We start from the raw sequence: 21,943 nt of genomic DNA, 5'->3' as shown, positions 1-21,943 counted from the left end.
AAGTTTGGGTGTCATCTGCCAGATGGGTGTCACCCGGGGAAAACCACCCCCTCTCAAGAACTTGGATTTAGAAAAAAAGCTTTTTTTTCTCTCAAGTTACAGCTTTCAAAAATTGAAAGCACACGATTTGATCAAAAACTATTTGTTAAACATTAAAGGGTATTTAACTCGTAACTATTGGGAAATTTGATTTTTAAATTTTTCTATTGTTATTTCGTTGTATGCGTCTTGGGTTTACAATTAAAAAAATGCAAAATTTTCATAAAAAGGAATTAATATTTCAGTCTCTCTTTAGAGGTTTTCCCCATTCCCCTGAAGGGAAAGAGGGAATTGAAAAAATACAATTAAAAATATATAAAAAATCCGGAGTCGGAGTCGGGCGTTTCAAAATCCAGGAGTCGGAGTCGGGGTCGGAGTCGGCCATTTTCCTTCCGACTCCGCAGCCCTGCCCAGAAGCACATTTCTCTTTTCGCAGACTATCCCACCAGTCAGAGAAACATCTCTTTCCGATGGATCAGTAGTTGCCATCACTATCAAATACTTTAAAGCACCTTTTACCAGCTCTAAATTTTTAAAGTTATAATTTTCACCGTAGTAACGCATAGGATTTTCCTTTAATTTAAGAACTGGATCCTTGAAATAGAGAGCAAGTTCCGGCACTAGACTACTAATGTCAGGTTCTTCCAATAGCTTTGACCTCTTCCTCACTCTCTAGTTAATCTACTATCTTGTAGTGATCTTCCCAAAAATCATCCTCTACACAGAAAAATTGATCTTATAAAATGGGTGCAAAAAAATGATTTTTTTTTTTTTTTGGCAACTCCATAAGTAAACTTAATTACCTAGCGAGAAAATTGGAGCAAATTTTATGATAATTTTCAATTAAAATGCAAAAACATCAACATCGAAAAAACATCGAAACGAAAACATCGAAAGTAAAACATCGGTGTTTTAACAAAAACATCGATGTTTACAAAACATCGACATCGATGTCGCACCCCTAAACAAAAATAATATCTTACGTTCACTAGTTCTGTTCTCTTTAAAACCTTTCCATTTGTTGTTTGCTGAATGTTTTCATTTCTGCTTTTGACGTATCGGTGATAAATATTATAGGATATTTCAATCTTCGAAAATGTTATAATGCTTAAAACTTAAAACATCATTGATTTCAGTTACCTTCGATTGGTCCTTTTATCTTTCGCATAGTATGAACAAAAAATCTACTACTACTACTACTAATACTACTACTACTATATATATTTTTTCGTTTTTAAATAATCAATTACTCCCTCCGTCCCAAATTAGTTACTAGATTTAAGTATTTTTGTGCTGGTTATTGATACTGAACTGATGATTTATGATTTAACCGAAACATTTTCAAAAGATTTCAGTGTGCTATTCTATCAGTTGACATCATAAACGAACCAAACATTATCTCCTTCCCTCCTTAAAATAGTCTCAAATTAGTTTCGAAAACCCAGAGTTCTCACATTTTTGAGCCACGTCCAATTTTTTAAGAACTCCTCCACCTCTATACCAGAAAGATCAGTTTGCTTTCTAATGATTTCACGATACAATAGCTAGAAGAATCCCTTGCAGACGTGGCGTTAGAGGTACGAACCCCGGATTTTCGAAATTAATTTGGAATTGATTGAAAGAGGGAATGTTTGGTAAGTAAATATTGATGATTTTGACAGCATTGCACCCAGAAATTTCTGAAAAATGCTTAAATAAAAACGCAAAATCACCAGTTTCAATATATAGCATTGAAACTTAGCAATTAATTTGGAACAGAATTTAGCGACTAATTTGGGACGGAGGGAGCAGTACATTCAGGGGCGCCCGATGGGAAGTCACTGTGACCTCCCGAAAATCCTTATTCGGCAAATTTTTAGACAGCATTGCAAAACTGCAATTTTTTTTTTAATGATGCTTAATGTCGCTTCTTATTTACAAGTATCTATGTCTGTGCTCATATTTTATCATTAGGTAAAATTCAAAGGTTCATTAGGAAATTTGAAAATATCCGACCCCCCCCCCCTTCCAAAAGGAAGCTCGGAGTATCCTTGATTACATAGTTTGTATTTTTAACATTCATACAAAAATGTTGTGCTTGATTTTTGCTATTGTAGACGCAGACAACAAGGCATTACTAGCCAGCATATTTACCCCGCTCATACTTGTGGTCCTTTTGATGGGCGTTGGACTGTTATGGCGCAGAAGGAGGCTCGCCCCTTTCGCCAAGAAAGCCAAACATGCCAAATCAGATGCAATGTCCATAGCGGAGAGTGAAGTGATAACCAAGTAAGTCTAATGTTTCAGTGTCGACGTAAAAATATAAAGTAAACGCTGTGAACTTCAATCTCCGTAGTTTTGATGTTAAAACACATACTTTATCTCACAAATGTGCGTTTTTTATTAGATGAATAATCCTAACGAATTTGTTCAAATCGGCTATTTACTTTGTAGACCTAGTTTAATTCATGCTTTCTTCCAATGTCACTATAAGTATTTTAGTTCTGTTGTCGTTATAGGATTAATAGCACTGTTTACGTAAATAACTTTTTAGCCTCGCACGTAAGTTGACCCCATACTCTTACAATACATAATTACTCAAAGAAATGACTAATGCAAGCTACAATATTTCATAGCGGCTGGACTATGTGACATTTAAAAATTGTTCTTTAATGGACCAATTTATAGTAATTTGTCGTCCAGATTTGAAGTGTACTACTCGCCAGGGCTGCTACATTGTCTTCGGCGATCTCCTCGACCTTGCCGCCTACGACGGCTCGTGCATCCCGCCTACAGCGGATTAGTGTACATCGCCGAAGGCAGTGTGCTTTAGGGGTTTGACTCCCTTCTTGCCTCTTAATGTACTTAGGGGACTTCCCCCCCTTCTAGCCGCGTGCAGCGATACATTAATTTTCAGCTCGGCGTACCTTTAGAACAATTCCACTCCCGTACTGAAGCACATCGACGGTGTATTTCGGAAAATTTGTCTCTTTCTTGCCGCCTGATGCGACCTAAGTTAGCAAAAAAATTTTAATCAGCATTTTCGGGGTATAAATATTTCATTACTTGAAGGAAAAGATGAAAAAAGGAATACAAACCAAAAAACGCGTCTAACCTCTTGCGGCGCAACATCAACTAATTCCCATTTTGAGCCACGCGGCGTTTTGAACTTCCAATGTCGTTCAAACCTGGAATTATTACACCAAGACAGTACAGGGAAACTTGGTCTATTAAAGTTGTTTCCATCAGACAATCGGAAATTTTGAAGCAAATAAAACGTCTCTGAGAATCAACTTTTTAATTAATGTCTCTGCTAATAAAAGTCGTAGAAAAACGAAACCTGCTTAAACATGAGACGAGAAAAGTTACGAATGTAGTGACACTTTGTTCTATGGTCAATTCTCCATCGTTCCAGTTGAGTTAGAAGGCTATTAATTCATAGATACATAAGTAGATACTCTAAGATTTTTATATTAAAATTTTTTAACTTGAATGACTGAGGAAAATAACAAAAAACGTGAGGTACTTAGTTTGGGAAATGAGACATATGTTTTTTTCAAACAAAATGCACTTGATTCCTCAAGTGATCTCCATCTGGTTACAAATGTACTTGTCAAACAAAAAAAAAAAAAAAAAGGAATACTTTGATTAATTCCGAAACCTTCAACAATCCTGAAAGAAAAAACATGCATTCAAGTGCCAATTTTTTGAAAACATTTAAGTTCCCAAAGAGGTGCAATTTATACATTTATCAATATTTTAATAAAGACAACATTATGCATGCATGCCCACACATAATTATAGGTATATATTAGTGCGTATACACTAACCATTCATAGTGCCAATAAATTAGGTCAGAATCTGTAATCATTCGAGAGATAATTGCGAAAAATGCCTATAAATGAGTTTTGGCTGCGTTTCTCCAAATGAAGCATTGCTTCCCTTGAAAACTTCACAGCGGAGGTAATAGCCCAGTTGATTAGACAATTATGATGCCAAGCGTGGATCCAGGGGGTCTTGACCTCTTAAGCAACTGCGGTGTGGAGACTTCAACTTCTAAAAATTATTGGGGCGAAAGCTCTAGACAACCCCGTATTTGTGTCTGAGTCTGAGTATTGCAATTATGACACCAATCCCCGCCCCCCTCCTGGTAATGACTCCTTCCAAATCTAGCAGCTGGATTCGGCCTTGTGTGGTCCAATGCGGATCTTATTAAAAAAAATTTTTCAGTAAAAGGAAAATGTTACTATGATAACATTTGGTTACCTCCAGTGATGTATTAACATACAAACCACAAACCAGCCCCCCCCCCCCCCTGTAGTGATGTCCGGGTTTTGGATAAATCAGTGCTCGTTACAAGCAATTTCTCCTGTAATTGTTTAACTGGAAAGTTTTTTGTTTTTTTTCAGCCGTCCAATCAAACTGAAAGATTTTGCTGATCACTATCGGCTCATGTCAGCCGATTCTGACTTCCGATTTGCGGAAGAGTTCGAGTTGCTGAAGAACGTGGGTCGAGACCGGCCTTGCCATGCTGCGGACTTGCCCGTGAATCGGCCCAAGAACAGGTTTACTAACATCCTTCCTTACGACCACTCTCGAATCAAGCTGATGCCCACGGATGACGAAGAAGGAACAGATTACATCAATGCAAATTACATACCGGTGAGTTATGGTGATTTTTTTATATTGAGTAAGACTGAAATGATCATGCAAATACAATTACTTTTATTTACCATTATTTTCTTAAATTACAGCAAGGGAGGGGCGATGAGGGCAATCGCCCTCTTCTTAAGCGGAGATAAAAGAAGCCCTCGGTATCTTTCCGATACTGAAATTTCAAAAACGTAGTTTTAGACGATTTTCAATGTCATAAAACACTCCCCCGGAATTTTTTCAGAATTTTTGACTTGAAAACGCATTTGTAGAGCATTTCTTAACACTTTAGTGAAGGGATAGGATCGGAATTTTTACAAAATTCCGAAAACTCAAATTTAGATGATCTTAGATTATTGTCGACAAAATTCGGGGGCTGTCCGCTGGAAAGTTATTTAACTTGAAGTCCAAAAAAATAAAATTAAAAAAAAACGCAATTATAGGACACCTTTGATGAAGGCAATGTAAGGAGTCGGGTTCAGTAGACTACTCCGGAGGTTTTTAGAAATGGAAGTTTCAAATAAATAAATAAATAAATAAATAAATATATATATATATATATATATATATATATATATATATATATATATATATATATATATATATATATATATATATATATATATATATACATATGTATATATATATATATATATATATATGGGTAGGTATCTGAAATCAATCGCCCCCTCCTTGAACACTTTCTGGGTCCGTCCTTGAATTACAGTGATAGTTAATTCATCGTAATCCCTAGCTATCACAGATAGAAATTTAGGAGAAAAAAAAAGGTCCCCCCCCTCGCCCCCCCCCCCCTCCAAAAAAATAATAACAATAATAGTAATCTAATATTTAAAAGCGTTTCAAACTTTTGTCAAAAAGCAGATTGCACTTGATTCTTGAAATTGATTTTTAGTTGTGATTGCATTTTCATGTGATATTAGACACTTACTTTACGATTTCTGTCACTAAATCGATGAACCTCTTACTGGTAATGAAGACAAGCTCACATATCACCCAATTTCATTTCATTTTTTCCAGGGTTACAATTCTCCACGTGAGTTCATTGTAACGCAAGGTCCGCTGCACAGCACGAGAGACGATTTCTGGCGCATGATTTGGGAACAGAACTGCCGTGCCATAGTCATGCTCACCAGGTGCATCGAGAAGGGTCGAGAAAAATGCGACCACTATTGGCCCTTCGACATGCAGCCGGTCTACTACGGGGACATCCAAGTCATTTTGCTCAATGAGTCCCAGTATCTGCACTGGACTATATCCGAGTTCAAAGTATCTAGGGTAAGAAGGATTTACTGTTTTTTACTCGTTATTATAAGAACAAATATTCATTTCAATTAGTGTGTTAATCCAGGGGTTCGGAAACTTTTCCAAGTCCTGTCCCTCTTTAAACAATTAAAATTTCCAATTAATCAGCCGGACAGGTACCATGCTGACTCGCCAAGTACGCAATGATGTATGTTAAATTGCTATAATTTATTCTAAAATCTATGCACGAAAAGGTCCGACGATGCGACATATCAGCCTAGTCGAAAACTAGGGGTCCGGCAAGTGTGAGGACCCGGTTCTAAATGGGAGTACTATAATTTTATAAGTTTTATGGGAGTATGGACCAAACTGACACGTGGCCCGCCTTGGCTCTCGGCGGCTCTGTGCATTAACTGTACATTTAACCAAAATAAAAAGTGAATTCGTCATATTTTACAGTTATGTTCTTGCTATAATAATTTAAAATTGTTACATGGATATATATTTATATATACAGTGAAACCTTTGTAAGTTGACCACTTTCGGTGCACAACTTTAGTGGTCAACTTAAACAGGTGGTCAACTTACAAAGATTGATTTATATGATAAAAGCTAATTCCGTGCCTGAAAAAGGTGGTCAACTTACAAGGGTGGTCAACTTCACAGATTTTACTGTATATATTCTTTAAATCTATAAATTTGATCTCGATAAACGAAGTTCCACTGCATTTTTAAGAAAATTTTAAAGGATTTATTTAATATTTGTGGGCAATATGTATCTTTGACATCGTTAAAAGTCTTGATGGGTTTCAAAACTATATTTTTGGTTTAATTCTTAATTGTTATTTTTCTTACGTTTTTTTGTTTACCTAAGGAAGCTTCGTGGTACATGAGTTTTGAAGTTTTTAATTTAAAAATTATACATGCTGTCGCTTCCCGTTTGAAAGTTGCATGGATGCTGTATACCTGTAATTGTATTATCAATTTGCAAAATTTCTTGCGTATGTCTCTTGTCCCCAGGAAATTTAGAAATAATAATTTTATTTTATGTTTTTCTAGAACGAACAATCCAGAGTTGTGAAACACTTCCACTTCACAACGTGGCCAGATTTTGGAGTTCCAGAGCCACCACAGGTGTTAGTGAAATTCGTTAGGACGTTCAGAGAACGAATCGGAACCGATCCCAAGCCCATTTGTGTTCACTGCAGGTATACTTGAATCAAGAAGCGCAACTATTTTTCGACTAAACGTTCACATGTGCTTTGGATTTATTTTATTTTATTTCTTTATTTTTTTGGTCGATATATTTTATTTCATAACTAGCAGAACCCGCACGGCTTTGCCCGTAGTAGAAAACGAAAAGGTCATTTGTTTCACCTGTATAATTACGAATAATTGATGATGAATTTCTCGCCAATTTGCTATGTTACTTTGCTCGGCCACGGTCGCATATGGCAGTTTGCGCGTCCACGTTATGGTAATTTGTTCGTCCACGTTATGATAATTTACTCGGTAAAATATTCTTAAAATTGGAATACAAAAAAGAACAAAGTCGAATTTTCGAAAAATTGCTTCGAGATGCTTACGCCTATGCTACGGACTAATTCTGTGCCGGATTTTATGAAAATCGGTAGAACTGTCTAGACGCTATGCGCGTAACAGACATCCAGAGACACAGATATCCAGACATACAGACTTTCAGCTTTATTATTAGTAAAGAAGATATTGAAGATTCACTGCAGTAATGAACTAAGAACAAAATTGATTATGAGGGTTTTTATATATTTTTTACTACAGCGACCCCTTGTTATATCGCGCTTTTCGAGAGACAACGAACATCTGCGATACATTCGACAATGCGATATATGAGGTCATAAAATGTAACGATTTAACTGATATACGAATTGATGACTTGCACCAACAAAAAGATTAGTTTATTGTCCTATCAGAACGATTTTCTTCATAAAAACTAAAGAAAATATGCTTACTTAAAAAAAAAAAAATGATTACGAATATTTCAATTATTTTATGAATGTGAAAAAAAAGTTCAGCTTAAACGATATTAGATGTATGGAAAATATACGAGATTTGCTTATTACTTAGAATAATAAAATAAAAATTTTCTGAGAAACACAAAAAAAAAAAATTGTGAAGCAATATTTTTTTATATATATATTTTCAGGAAATAAAGTAAAAGCGCGAAATACTCGAATGAGTGATATAACGAGAGGCAATGTAACGAGGGGTTACTGTATTCAAATACGCGAATAATGCTTAAAAACGTTAGGCTGAATGGCTCAGAGAAAGTTAATAAAAGTGATTATAAAAATTTTGTGAATCTAAGTTTACTTCGTATTTTCTAAACACAAGCGAAGCAGAGAAAACAAAATTCGCTGTAGGTCTATATTCTTCAATCGAGCTTTTACCCAGAGTGGCAAGATTTGTGAGGGAGGCAAACAATTTTCCATAACGCATGAAAATAATAATTGAAAACGTTTACACTAAATAATTGAGCTCTTATTATTTTAGAAGACTATTATTTTTTTTTTTAGTGTTAATTGCAGCAGGCTGCTTACCTGTCCCCCCCTCCCCCCCAAAAAAAATAAATAAATAAAATAAAGGATTAGGAAAACCGGTTTAAAAAAATTTACAAGACAAGTACAATTGCTTTCGTTTGCATCCCTTTCCATTGAAAGCAACATTATGCGGGGTATCAATTATTCCCGATACTAATCTATTTAGTATTCGCTTCAAAACACTAATAATAATTTAAAAAAAACTTACATTAAAACCTTCTTATACTTTTAAAATGTTTAACTATGAAAATAATTGTAATCAACCTGTATGTAGTAAATTTAATATGGTTCAAGCAAGAGGCGTTCTCCTCTCCCTTGAGAGACTCTAAGCCGACACTTTTTCGACATTGAAATTTTAAAAACGCAATTTTAGACGATCTACGATGATTTTAGCGGGGAGGGAAGGAATACCTTCTGGAAATGTTTCGGAATTGAAGACCAAAAATCGCAATTGAAGCCCTTCTTTGGTAACGTTGGGGAAAGAAACGGCTTTCGAAGCACTTTTCCAGAAAGTTTTCAAAAATGAAATTTCCAGAAAAGCAGTTTTAGACGTTTTTCGTTGATTCTAGGAGAATAAGGGTTCGAGGCCTCACCCCTCCACTCCTCCCGTCCACAAGTGCTCCTCCTCCATCATTTTTCGATACTGAAATTCAAAAAAAAAAAAAAAAGTGCAATTATAGATGACTTTTGATGATATTAGAAGAGGGGGGGGGGAGGATTTGTGGCTCATGTTCGGAAATGTTTCGGAATTTAAAACCGAAACATTTTTAACAAACATGTTTAAACTGGAATGCGTAGTAAAGAGTAAGCAATAAAAACCAATCTCCCCTAACTTGAATACTTTCTAGATCCGCCCTTGATATGATATTACATTTAACAAGTATCTTTATCTTTACTAATAATGTAGCTGAAAGTCTGTCTATATCTCTGTCTGTCTGTCTGGATGTCTGTGACGCGCATAGCGCCTAGACCGTTCGGCCTATTTTCATGAAATTTGTACAAAGTTAGTTTGTAGTATGGGGGTGTGCACTTCGAAGCGATTTTTTGAAAATTCGATTTTGTTCTTTTTCTATTCCAATTTTAAGAAAATTTCACCCAGCAAATTATCACAACGTAGAAAATTAAATTATGAAATTATCATAACGTGGAACCGTAACATTGGCGAGCAAATGAACATTTATTTATTTATTTATTTAAACCCCACCAATCACCACCGTACCAACCCCGGTGAGGGTTTAACCGGATGTGGTGACTGGGGGGAACATAACAGATCACGAGCGACACTCGCTGGAACAATTTTGATAATTACAAAAACCAATAACAATAATAAGATAACAAACAATAAAATAACTAAATAAAAAGAACTAATATACAAGTGAAGAAGCTAAATAAGACTGGGAGGGCTGGTAAATACAATGTAAACGGCAGTTCTGAAAGCTTTTAGGCTGGATATTTAAAGTCATTGAACATAGCAAATGAACATAGCAAATTGCCGAGAAATTCGTCATCCATTATTTGTAAATATACAGGCGAACCAAATGACCTTTTAATTTTCAACTGCGGACAAAGCCGTGCGGGTACCACTAGTGTTTAATAAAAAAGGAAATAATAACGGATATAATTATAATTTATGAGTGCTAATGAGTATGCTTGGATTGGTTAAAAGTCTGCTAGTTTCAACTAGTTTCAAACATAAATACACCCTTGTTTTTCACCATCTACTTCGTCGCAATTTAAAAGACATTTTACACATTTTCTAACAATTTGCTTTGATTGGAAATTTGTATCCCACTGTTTACTTTTACGCTTCTGACTCGAATATTTTAGGCACTGATTCATCTGATCATTATGCATTGCTGATGGCGTTTTCAATTAGTTTTAAACCTAAATGACACGAGTTAACAATTTAATTTGGAGTAACGTCGGTAAGTATTTACAATTGTTTCTGACTTTATCAATCTGTACTCCACGCAAAACAAAAATGCCAACTCTAATGGGTCATAATCATTTAATAGAAAATATGTTCAAATTCAAAAAGCATAACGCGTATAAGAGATTGTTTTGATTTTTACGATAATACAATGTATGATACTGATAAGCATAGCTTCAAAGTTAAAATACATAATTACGAAATCAATCAGGAAGAATTCGTAAGATGTTTTAAAATCAAAATCCATCGTTCAGTACGCAGTGGACTATTTTTTGATCCAAAGTTTCTAATAAGTAAGAATGAGGCAACCAAATGAAGCAAATTTAATAGATCTTAAATAAATGTGTGAATTCTGTAGGTGTTTAGGATAACTCTACTTTGAAGTTATAAACAGACAAGCTTTGCTATAATTTTTTGTTTTCATGTCTGTTTTTGATTAAAGGAAAAACTTAAAAATGCAATGGGGTTGTTTCCTTCAGTCAAAAGTACTACTTTGAGTTACAGAAATTGATATAATAAGCAAAAAAAGTAACATGGACCCAGAAAACACTTTCATTTTCCAAACAGTTTTTTTTTAAATTAATTTTTTTAAATGTCCGATTTTTCAAACAAGGCGTGGTCTTGATGACGTCACAAATGATGCACTTGGGCGCATCTTTCTACTCGCTTCCACGTTATTATAATCAAGAAGCGAATTAAACATTGCGCTCTACGCTTGCTATCAACCATATCGTTGCCAATACACGTGAGTAAAGCATAGATCTTAATGGAGTAAAGATGCGAATTGAATATTTTGTTCTGTGAATGGAAACCGTGAATGGCATTTCATCATTTGTGATGACATCGGCGGAAGCGTAAATAATGAAAGCGCACCGACTTAAGTATTTTTTTAAAAATATTAAGCCTAAAGAAATTATTTAAAAAATGGTCAGATCCTATGTTTTTAAGCATGCTGTTCCAGAAAAAATACTTTTAAAATTTTGGAAACGACCCCATTGTTGCAGTACATTAAAGTTAACTATGTACTTATTTTCCATTTTTCTTTTCACAGCGCTGGAGTGGGGCGATCTGGAACTTTCATCGCTCTAGACAGAATATTACAGCATATCCAGAAGTTTGACTATGCTGATATTTTTGGATTTGTGCATGAAATGCGCAAAGAAAGAGTGTGGATGGTTCAAAATGAGGTACATTGTTTTTCAGTACAAAAAATTCTATGCATTTCTGTTATCAATGTTCATACATTGTGCGTATCTTATATTATGCTCACCTTCAATAACCTTAGTTTCTTGTTTAACCTTTCTTATAAAACTCGTTTTGTATTTTGCATTTGAATAAATCTTCAACAAATATATGTAGTTAGAAAGATTAATGCTTAATGAACTTCAAACTTCCCCCCAGTCATTTTATTCAGTATTTGTTAACATTTGAATTTCTTTAGTTTGGAACAATTGTTAAACATTTATTTTTTTCTAGCAACAATATATATGCATTCACCAGTGCCTCATGTGTGTCTTGGAAAAGAAGGAAGAAGTTCTAGAACTTGGAAGGCCGGAAGCTCACGACAACCAGGGATATGATGGTATGTATTACAACCGTAAAAAATCTACTCGTGTTTGAAACAACTAAATTTGTCATGTAAGAAATAACAACGTCAAAAAGCACAAATGGGGTGGTTTCCTTCAGTCAAAAGTACTACTTTTAGTCATTGAAATGGATAGAATGAGCAAAAAAAATAACATGGACCCAGAAAATACTTTCATTTTCCCAACAGTTTTTTTTTTTAATTAATTTTTTAAAATGTCCGATTTTTCAAACAAGACGTAGTCTTGATGACGTCACAAATGATGCCATTTGGCGCATCTTTCTACTACCTTTCCACGTTATGATAATCAAGCAGTGAATTAAAATTGCACTCTACGCTTGGTATCAACCATATCGTTGCCAATACACGTGAGTGAAGATGCGAATTAAATATTTTGTTCTGTGAATGGCAACATTGAATGGCATTTCATCATTTGTGAAGCGCACCGATTTAAGTAATTTTTAAAAATATTAAACTTAAATAAATTATTTAAAAAATGGTCAGATCCTATATTTTTGAGCATGCTCTTTTAGAAAAAATACTTTTAAAATTTTGGAAACGACCCCATTGCAGATTACTACAAACACGTGTTTCCGCGTTACTAGGAACGCCTTTTTCAATGCAAAAGAAATGAGCATATGGATGAAAAGAAGTCCGGCAAATTGATTTTTGCTTTTGATTTGCATTCATTCAACTTTCAAAAACCATTACTTTTTTTTTTTTGAGACCCATATTGTTTTTGAATGCAATCAGTTTTCATATGCGTTTGATTTGTTACGTTGTGATCAGTTTGTTGTTTAGCAACTGGTATTTAATGGCTTTAAGCTTGGAAGTTATCCGTTCAACCGCAAAAGTACTTTTTCCATTATAATCTGGCCTGTTATCTTTAGGACTCGACCGATGTATCGGCCTGGCCGATGCATCGGCGCCGATGGTTCAATAATTTAGCCATCGGCATCGGCGGCCGATGCTAACTTGCAGGAAACATCGGCCCATCGGCCTTAAAATACATCAAAAAGCCGATGGAATAGGCCGATGTTTTTTTTTTTAAAGGACCTTTGCTGTTTTTACTTTTTAATACAAAGTAAAGGGAGTTTTTGATTTTTGGGAGTTTAAAACTGTTTACTTAAATTTCAGTACGAATTTCTATTTTAGTCACCTCTGAAAGAGTTTTTAATACTACATTCAGGTACCAAACAAGTTAATTATTGCGTTGTTTCTTGCAGTTGGATGTACGTATATATCTCTCATAAGTCATAACTCAAAGATGGTAAGCTGTAGAAGGTTAAGTTTTCGCATGCGGGGTGTGCGTACGTTCCAGTTGTGCGCTTCCCTTTTTGTCTTCGATTAGGTGTTCTGAAAAGCCGGTTTACTCCTTTTTTTGTAGCTATTAATTACTTATTTCAATGTAAAACTAATATAGTGTCTCAGACTGACGATCATTTGGTGATACATTGCCGCATTGGAAACCATGGAAACAAATATGAGATGGCAAAACCGGTTTTTGTGTCATTTTGGTATATTTCCGTTGAACCGACGGTAATTTTTAATTTTTCGATATTTTTAATATGAATCACATTAATCGGTCGAGCCCTCGGTCGAGCCCTAGTTATCTTTAAAACGTTTGTCATTTTTTAAGTGTCTAAGTAATATTTAATAAGCCAAGAGCTCACTCATTTTGCCGGTTAAAACTTAATTTTTCACTTAAACTTAGTAAGTGAGCATTGTCATAAAAAATATACAGAAGTTAAATACATTTTAAAATATCATGAAAGAAATAAATCAAAAATTAGTTCTTATTTTTTTAAACTAAAATAAACTTGCATACTTAAGATTTATTTAAAAAGTGTAAAGGCATCGAAATTATAGTTCAAATAGTACATTCATCAGAGCACTTGACAATTTTTGGATTTCATCTCAGAAACTTGTTTTGAGATCTTTGTTTAGCTTGTTTTACTTCTATACTATTTGTAAATAGTATGATGTATAAAAAAGAATAAATTGTTATAAGGAAAAAAAATGAATTTCACAATGTGATTGCAAAAGACTTTTTATATTATTTGCACGGTATTGCAATAGAAATTCACATTTTAGGAACTGCAGCAAATTACTTCATAAATTTTTTACTAATAAAATCTGATGTGGACACCACACAACTTCCTTTTACATCTGTTTAATATTGCATGTTTTTTGAATAAATCAATAAACAAGGAAACACGTTAAATATTTTCTCCCCTAGTTTGTCGAGAACCGATGCAAAAAAAAGCCTTTTACAGAGATTACGTTTCCCAATATCGACAATTTTAACGTGATTCAATGGATAACTCTCTAATTATTGCCAATAGCGCCAAATTGAAACCAGATTGGTACTCGGCATATTTAGAGATATATCGCCAAATTGGCAACAAAACTTGATAGCCGAAAGCTTGGCGATACATCGCCAAGTGTTCGCCAAATTATATCACTTGAGTTTTTATTGAAATCAACGCTGATTTTCCCCAAAAAATTAGTAAAAGACCCCTTTTGGAACATCCGAATGCAACCAAAAGTGGAGATGCATAACTAGGCCCCACTAGGAGTCAACATACCAAATTTCACCTTCTTAGGTACATATGCACGTGCGGTCAGGCCGAAAAAACAACTCAACATTCATTCGCGGATGAGCAAAATAGAAATTTAGGCCGATATATTTGAGTGAATTTTTTTCCGCGATTGCAAAAGAAAATAAATTTAGCGTAATTTTAATTTTTTTGTTTAAAAACCGTTTATGATTGAAATTTTAGAGTCAAGTTAATATCCTCAGTTACTTCAGCCATTCGCTCTAAATGAAATTAGAATATTTTTTAAATGATTTTGAGGCTTACCGATACAAACAAACATTTTTGTGACAAAAATTTGATACTAAGCATATTTTCCCGATAAACGTAAGAATTTAGAAAAATAAGCGAGACTTGGTAAATATTATTTAGCTTACTTATACAATAGAGTTGATAAGTTACTAAACATTAATCGAATATAGCTAAATTAATAGTTAATTAGTTTTAAACTTTGAGGATTATTTTCCTTACTCTTTCGGTTTTTTATTTTGAAAACAATCTTCCATTATTTCAACAAGGGGAACCCTTATTTATACAGGCCCTAAACGTGCGCCCTTACTATTTTACAGTGATGATGTATTGCTTGTTGCTTCCAAGCATGCATTCGGAAACATGGTAAAAAATCCTACTTTGCCTCATTCACACTGAACTAGTTAATTTGTACTTTTAAAAGTTATGAATAATTATCCTTTTGTTCAAACAGTTATAAATATTGTTGACTTTTATGTGATGCTGCTTCTTTATGATGGTACATGCATTTTTAAGGCTCGCTTCCATCTCCAGCTAAAGCCTCAGTTTCACTCGTAAACGGAGATGTGAAGAACAAATAATGAAAATTATCTGCTGCAGAATAAGTGCCCTTTTTTGATCAAGCCTTCGGAGAACTTTCTCCCTGGTAACTATTCCTTTGCGCATGCGTAACTATTCCTTAGTGCGTACGTTTTTTTTTTTTTTTTTTTTAATACCTTGCGCATGCTTGAACAATTTTTTCAGCCATTGTGAGTTACTAGTCTTTTATGCCTTTATGCATAACCATTCGTTAATCCCTTTGTGAGTGTGTCTGTTCTTTAGCGCATGCGTGAACGTTTCTTTCCATTACGCATGTCTGAAATTACCTTTTTTGCGCATGCGCAGTTTTTCTTCAATCAATGATCTTTTCCAGTTTTTTGCATGCAATGAGTATGCTTTTGTATTGCATTTTTAAATTTGAGCATTACATACAATAATATTTTGACATTTTTAGCATAATTTTTACTTTAACTGTGTATCTTGATTGCAGCTATATTTTGTGCATGATTCTGAAAAAACATGTATTAAACAGCATGCATTTGAAGAAAAATGGTGTGAGCTAAGTTTCTAAAAACTATACTTTAACTTGAATTTTTGATGTTTTGTGACATAGGCTAAAATGTGTTTAAAACTATTTTTAAAGAAATTTTATAAATGAGTATAACTCGCATATGTTTATTTCACCTAAATCAATGTAATAAATTTTATTCAAGTATAACTATATTGGCGTGGGCAGGTCAGCGGCAATATCTACAGAGATGAGTTTTCGAGATATTTGACGAATCGCGGTTTGGGTTTAATACCAACAATAGGGAAATGTTGGAATTAGGCGTTGTTTTTTCATGCTTTTTTTTCTTTTTTTTTTTCAGCGGAAACCAAATAACAAGTTTGTACAACAAAGCTTACGTACAATAAATGCAAAACAAATAAATAAATAAATAAATATAAATAAAAAAGCAGTTACTGCCCTTTACCCGCTGACGACAGTATGACGGTGAATATAATCAGAAATACCGAATCATGTTTAAATGAGTATATGTTAGCGATTACCTACCGAGGATTAACATGAGTTGTCATGAACAACAGTTTACTAATTTATTATACGCAAAACGTATTTCAGTTAAATGTATAAATTAAAAATATCTATGAGACACATATTCATATTTGTCAATATCGATGCTTTGCTTTTTTCCCGGTTAAACTTTTTCTTTACCTTCCATCACTATGTAAGGAAACATTAACATCTGCTTTTTATTTTTCTTCTCTAATAAATCTCTTGATGAGCACTATGAATATTATGTCTTTATACCCTATTTTACATAATTAATGCAACTTCTTAGGTCTTCTCTCAAGCTGTTAGGGAAGACCTCTGCCATGGAGGAAAATTCTTAAATTTCAATTGAGGCGGTGAGAAGCAAAGAGATGTAAGTGTCAAAATTAAAAATTTGGAGATAACCAGAGCAAATAGTAGGAGAACCTCTCCTCTGTCTTGGGGCAAGAGATGGTACTAGTTGCCCTCGTAGGTGCTGCTGTACAGCATGCGTTGGAAAAAAATTCAATGAAAGCCTACCTAGAGCGTTATCTTTAAGGTCGTTTTTCTCAAAACTTGAAGATGACTACTTGCATGCCTTTGCTTCTCACGGCCTCATTTGTGCATTGTGTAAGGAAAAATATTTAAAAAAAAAAAGAAAAGAAAACTTTCAGGAAATTTGATGACAGTTTTACCAAGACCAAAAAAAAAAAAAAAGGTATCGTGCTACATTTGAGAAAGTTAAGTTTCTTATTAGTTTTCAATTAAATACAAAGTATTTGTATTAAAGTAAATCCAGAGTGGAAGCTTGAGTTGTGTTTCGTTCGGCATTTGCGATGTTAGAAAAGATATCCGGAAATTCATACTTTAATTTTGAGCATACCTGCACTAACTCGCAATGTTTTTGCTTGTTGTACCGAATACAATAATCCCTCCCCCCCGGGGGGGGGGTCGAACCTACGGTTTTGGGTACGAAGATTTCTGACACTGCTTGGGTGTCAATAAAAAGCACCAAATCGACCTGGAACAAATCTCAAAAAAGGGCAGAAACTTTGTTTCATAAGCAATGAAAAGAAGTAGCATATCAAATACTTACTTCTAAAAATAATAAATAAATTGAAAAGATTACAGAAAATCCCGATTGTCCCTAAACCGGTGATTTAGGGGAATATTGACCCCCATGATCTACCATTGTATCACCCCTGGGACAGAGGATTCATGTTTAAAGGCGGAAAGCAATAAAAACCAGGCCCACCAGTAAGCAGGAAATATTAATACTTCAAAGCCATGGTGGGCAATTGACCCCTTAAACGACGGATTTATCTGTTATTGTCGAAATGTTGATGTAAATTTGGTGTTGGCTGGCAATTTCTCTCCAAAATTGAAATCAGCTTATTCAATATGTCTCCCAATTCTCACGTAGCACATACACAGGTATAGGACAAAATAATAGGAATACCTGTGAAAAAATTAAAATCTTTTATTAATGAGGGGTTGGACCATCCTGTGCCCGAATGACAGTTTGTCCGATGTGGGACTGACAAATGATGGTCTTACATATTATTCATTAGAATTTGCACCCATTCCTCGTGCAAGACCATCTCGCGTTTAGATAGAGTGCATGGAGGAGGAAACTACGCACAAACTTGGATCTCTAAGAAACCACTCAAAATCTCAGTGATGCTTAGATTAGGGGACTGGGCACACCACGTTAGATGCTACACTTCATCGTTATGCTCATTTAATCATGTTTGAACACTGTGGTGCTTGTGAATTGGGGAGTTGTCATCTTGGAGCACCGGACCCCTGGAAAGAGGGTCTGAGACATATGGTGAAGATGATCGGCGAGAAAGCTTCGATAGTGTTCTCCAGTGATTCTTCCCTCGGGACAACAAGAGGCCCCAATCCACGAGAAGATATTGCTCCCCACACCATCGGCGAGAAAGCTCCGATAGTGTTCTCCTATGATTCTTCTGTCAGGACAACAAGAAGCCCCAATCCACGAGAAGATATTGCTCCCCACACCATCGGCGAGAAAGCTCCGATAGTGTTCTCCTATGATTCTTCTGTCAGGACAACAAGAAGTCCCAATCCACGAGAAGATATTGCTCCCCACACTATCGGCGAGAAAGCTTCGATAGTGTTCTCCTGTGATTCTTCCCTCAGGACAACAATAAGCCCCAATCCACGAGAAGATATTGCTCCCCACACCATCGGCGAGAAAGCATCGATAGAGTTCTCCTGTGATTCTTCCCTCAGGACAATAAGAGGCCCCAATCCACGGGCTCCCCACACCATCACAGAAACCCCTACATGTTTCAAGTCAGAAATCAAGCAGTCAACATGATATGCAACTGAACGGTGTTCTACATACAAACACACGTCCGGTGGTCTGGAATAAAGTTAATGATGACTTGTCAGACCACATGACTTGTTCCCATTGCAATTGTGTCCCGTTCCCGTTTAGGTGGTTTCTGCACCATTGTAGTCTCGTCATAGCATTTTGCGTCGAAACTAACGGTTTTAGAATAGCTACTCTGCCATGAATGTGCGCAGCATGCAACTCCCGTTGCATAGTTTTCATTGATAGTGGGCTCTGAAGGTGGGTATGCATTTCGGACGTTATCTACGTTTGCGGGAGACAATTTTCTTCAACAGTCGTCTATCACGATCCTTCAACTGCAACTTTCGCCTACTTTTGTGCTTCGCAGAAGACACCTTACGCACATTTGTAAAGGCTGTCATAATCCTTTATACAGTGGACCTTGAAACACCCACAAGACTGACCGTTCTTGACACTGACGCTCTAGCCTGACCAGCTCCAATTATCATGCCGGTTTTCACGTCGTACATTATCACACTTTGCTAAATACATAATTTTTCCATGCAACCCTTAGACTGCCAAATGCTTGATTGATACCTTCCCTACTACCGCCACTAGGTGGGAAAATGTTGCAACACGTGGCTGTCATTAATAGGTCGGTCGAAGAAAGACTCAATTTTAACTAGGTGTTACTATTATTTTGTCCTATACCTGTATATTGTTATGTTGAAACCTGTCCACAGCAGGGAAAATCAACATGCAGATAATTATTCGAAAGTAACGTAAATTTGAGCTTATATTAATAGAATAAACGCCATCTTTAGCAAGATTACAACAAATTACGTGCATAAAAATAACATCTGTTCACAAAATTTGAAACAATATATAAATGGAAATCATCAAAAGCATTTTTTATTTTTTTGAAATACGCATTTTTTAACGAAATTCCATATAACTAAAAACTTTCTGCTTCTCCCCTTCCCAAATTAATCGGTGGTTTGCTCTTATCGTAACCACTTTCGTATCTATTTAAACATAACGATGCACAGCAGTAAAGAAACATTTCACAGCAATGTGTCCTCTTGTTCAAAGCAAGCACTGACGTATTTTCTTTATTTTTTTTCTTCAGATGACGAAGGGATTGCCGAGTCAGGAATATGAAGCCAAGACCAAGGTTCTGCAATCTGCTCTTTTGTCGATTCCATCCAAGCAAAAGACATTTCAGCCACTGTAGACCATCACTGTCTTTCATTTTGTCCGTAATCTTTTATATCGCTCTTTGTTCTGTGTCATCATGTTTGTATATATCGATGCATGTTTGTACTATAAGAAAATTCGGTATCGAAGGATACAAAAGCTACGATTCGACTTTTAAACGGAACTCTCCTCTTCTCCATTTCAATTTCTTTGTTGAGTAGGTGAGGAAATACCAGCGCCTTTTCTAGGTTTGAGCTTTGAGAAAGAATAAAAGATGAAGAGATTGAAACCTTCAATTCTTGAAGCAAAGATCCCAAGACACTTGATATATTTGAATGTAAAGTATCGGAAGAAATCGGGTTTCTTCTACTCGTTTCACGTAAAACTTGACTCCCATTCGTCAAAGCTGAACCACGTGACTTGAGATCTGTGCCTCAACACTTTCTAAGCTAATGATTGAATTTGCTCTCTCCAGTTACTAATTCCTCCTCTAAGGGTTTAACTAGATGAATCGATGGATGATATTTTTAACTTGCTAATATTCAATAACTACTTCGCCCATGGAGTCAGTTCAATTAAATCACTAAACAGCTGTTTATACCTCTAAGTATTTGTGTCCTAACAATCACCATGAGTGATATTTTAATACATCTAGTCGTTATTTATGTGTGAATATGATAAATGCGAGATTTTTGTGTGAAATTATGCACCGTGTAGTTATTTATTTTTAGTAAATATTTTAGTACCGTTGGTCTTTTTTTTTTTTTTTTTTAATGTTGTATGTAAGGATTTATTTTGAAATCTTCAAACCAAGTTTTTAGACCAAGAATAGATGTGTGTAGTTTGATTTTTTTTTAAAATATGTTTCAAATTCAGTGAAACATATCGTTTCCGCCATTTCAACTGGATGACGTCAGTACGAGAGAATATTTGGAAGGAGTGGCAGGCAGGAGGAATGGGACGGCTGCATTTATGCTGAAATGAAATGCGAATAATTATTTCTAGCCAGGGGCGCCCTGAACTTAAATTTTGGGAGGACGGAAATTCTCAATTTGTCGAATGAAATTCCGAATTTCGTCGAATGATGATAATTTTGCCGAACCGTCAGACAACATTCGTCGAATAAGGAAATTTTTGTGAGGTCACAGTGACCTACCATTGGGGTGCCCGTTTCTAGCTTGTCCAGCATATGTAGCAGTTTAGAATCAGGTCAGAGTCTAAACCTGCTACATACATAATAACTGCAGCATGCCCGTTCCTCCCTACTGTCCCTTATATTGGATACTGATAGGCAGTGGTGTTCCCATACGCCGTATACTCTCAAACATTTTTTAGACATATAGCGTATACCCTAAAGCTTCAAAATCGTTCATATTATTACATATTATGTAAATGAACGCGTACACATATTGTGCGTAATGGATTACTGGGAGTGTACCCTCAGAAACGAGCTGATGTGCGCATCACATGACTTGCTTTTATTCCATTTCAATGTCATTTTCTCATTATTGGTAGTTTTAATGTGATTCAGTAGTTTACTTTCTAAGTATCACCAAAGTGGCCAGATTAAAACCAGATGGAAAAAAAATCGCCAAATTTGTCGCCAAGTTGGTGACAAAACTTGGCGACCAAAAGACTGTCGATATATCGCCAAATGTCTACCAAATTATAACACCATTTGAGTTTACATCAAAATTAACAATGATTTCCCCCAAAAAAGGGGCAAAAGACCCCTTTAGAAACACCCGAATGCAACCAAAAGAAGAGATGCACAACTAAATCCCACTAGGAGTCTACGTACCAAATTTCAACTTTCTAGGACATACCGTTTTTGAGTTATGCGAGATACATACGCACATACGCACATACATACGTACATACAGACGTCACGAGAAAACTCGTTGTAACTAACTCGGGAATAGTCAAAATGGATATTTCGCATGTCTATACGTTCTTAGGCACTAATCCACATGTGGTCGAGT

General features: G+C 35.4%; 1 protein-coding gene across 1 annotated transcript in view; it reads left to right on the top strand.

Moving 5' to 3' along the window:
- The window catches only part of LOC129226352 (tyrosine-protein phosphatase 10D-like), a 77,264-nt gene extending 56,568 nt beyond the window's left edge, over positions 1-20,696 (top strand). Inside the window, exons 20-26 of the mRNA XM_054860954.1 lie at positions 2,136-2,307; positions 4,428-4,680; positions 5,710-5,967; positions 6,994-7,142; positions 11,492-11,627; positions 11,917-12,022; positions 19,894-20,696. Coding sequence (XP_054716929.1) covers positions 2,136-2,307; positions 4,428-4,680; positions 5,710-5,967; positions 6,994-7,142; positions 11,492-11,627; positions 11,917-12,022; positions 19,894-19,925 — 1,106 coding nt within the window. The 3' untranslated portion in view covers positions 19,926-20,696. The remainder of the gene's footprint in view (positions 1-2,135; positions 2,308-4,427; positions 4,681-5,709; positions 5,968-6,993; positions 7,143-11,491; positions 11,628-11,916; positions 12,023-19,893) is intronic.
- The last annotated feature ends 1,247 nt before the right edge of the window (positions 20,697-21,943 follow it).

Source organism: Uloborus diversus, chromosome 7, assembly GCF_026930045.1.
Source record: "Uloborus diversus isolate 005 chromosome 7, Udiv.v.3.1, whole genome shotgun sequence".
Lineage (NCBI taxonomy): Eukaryota > Metazoa > Arthropoda > Arachnida > Araneae > Uloboridae > Uloborus > Uloborus diversus.
This window is presented reverse-complemented; position numbering and strand designations above follow the sequence as displayed.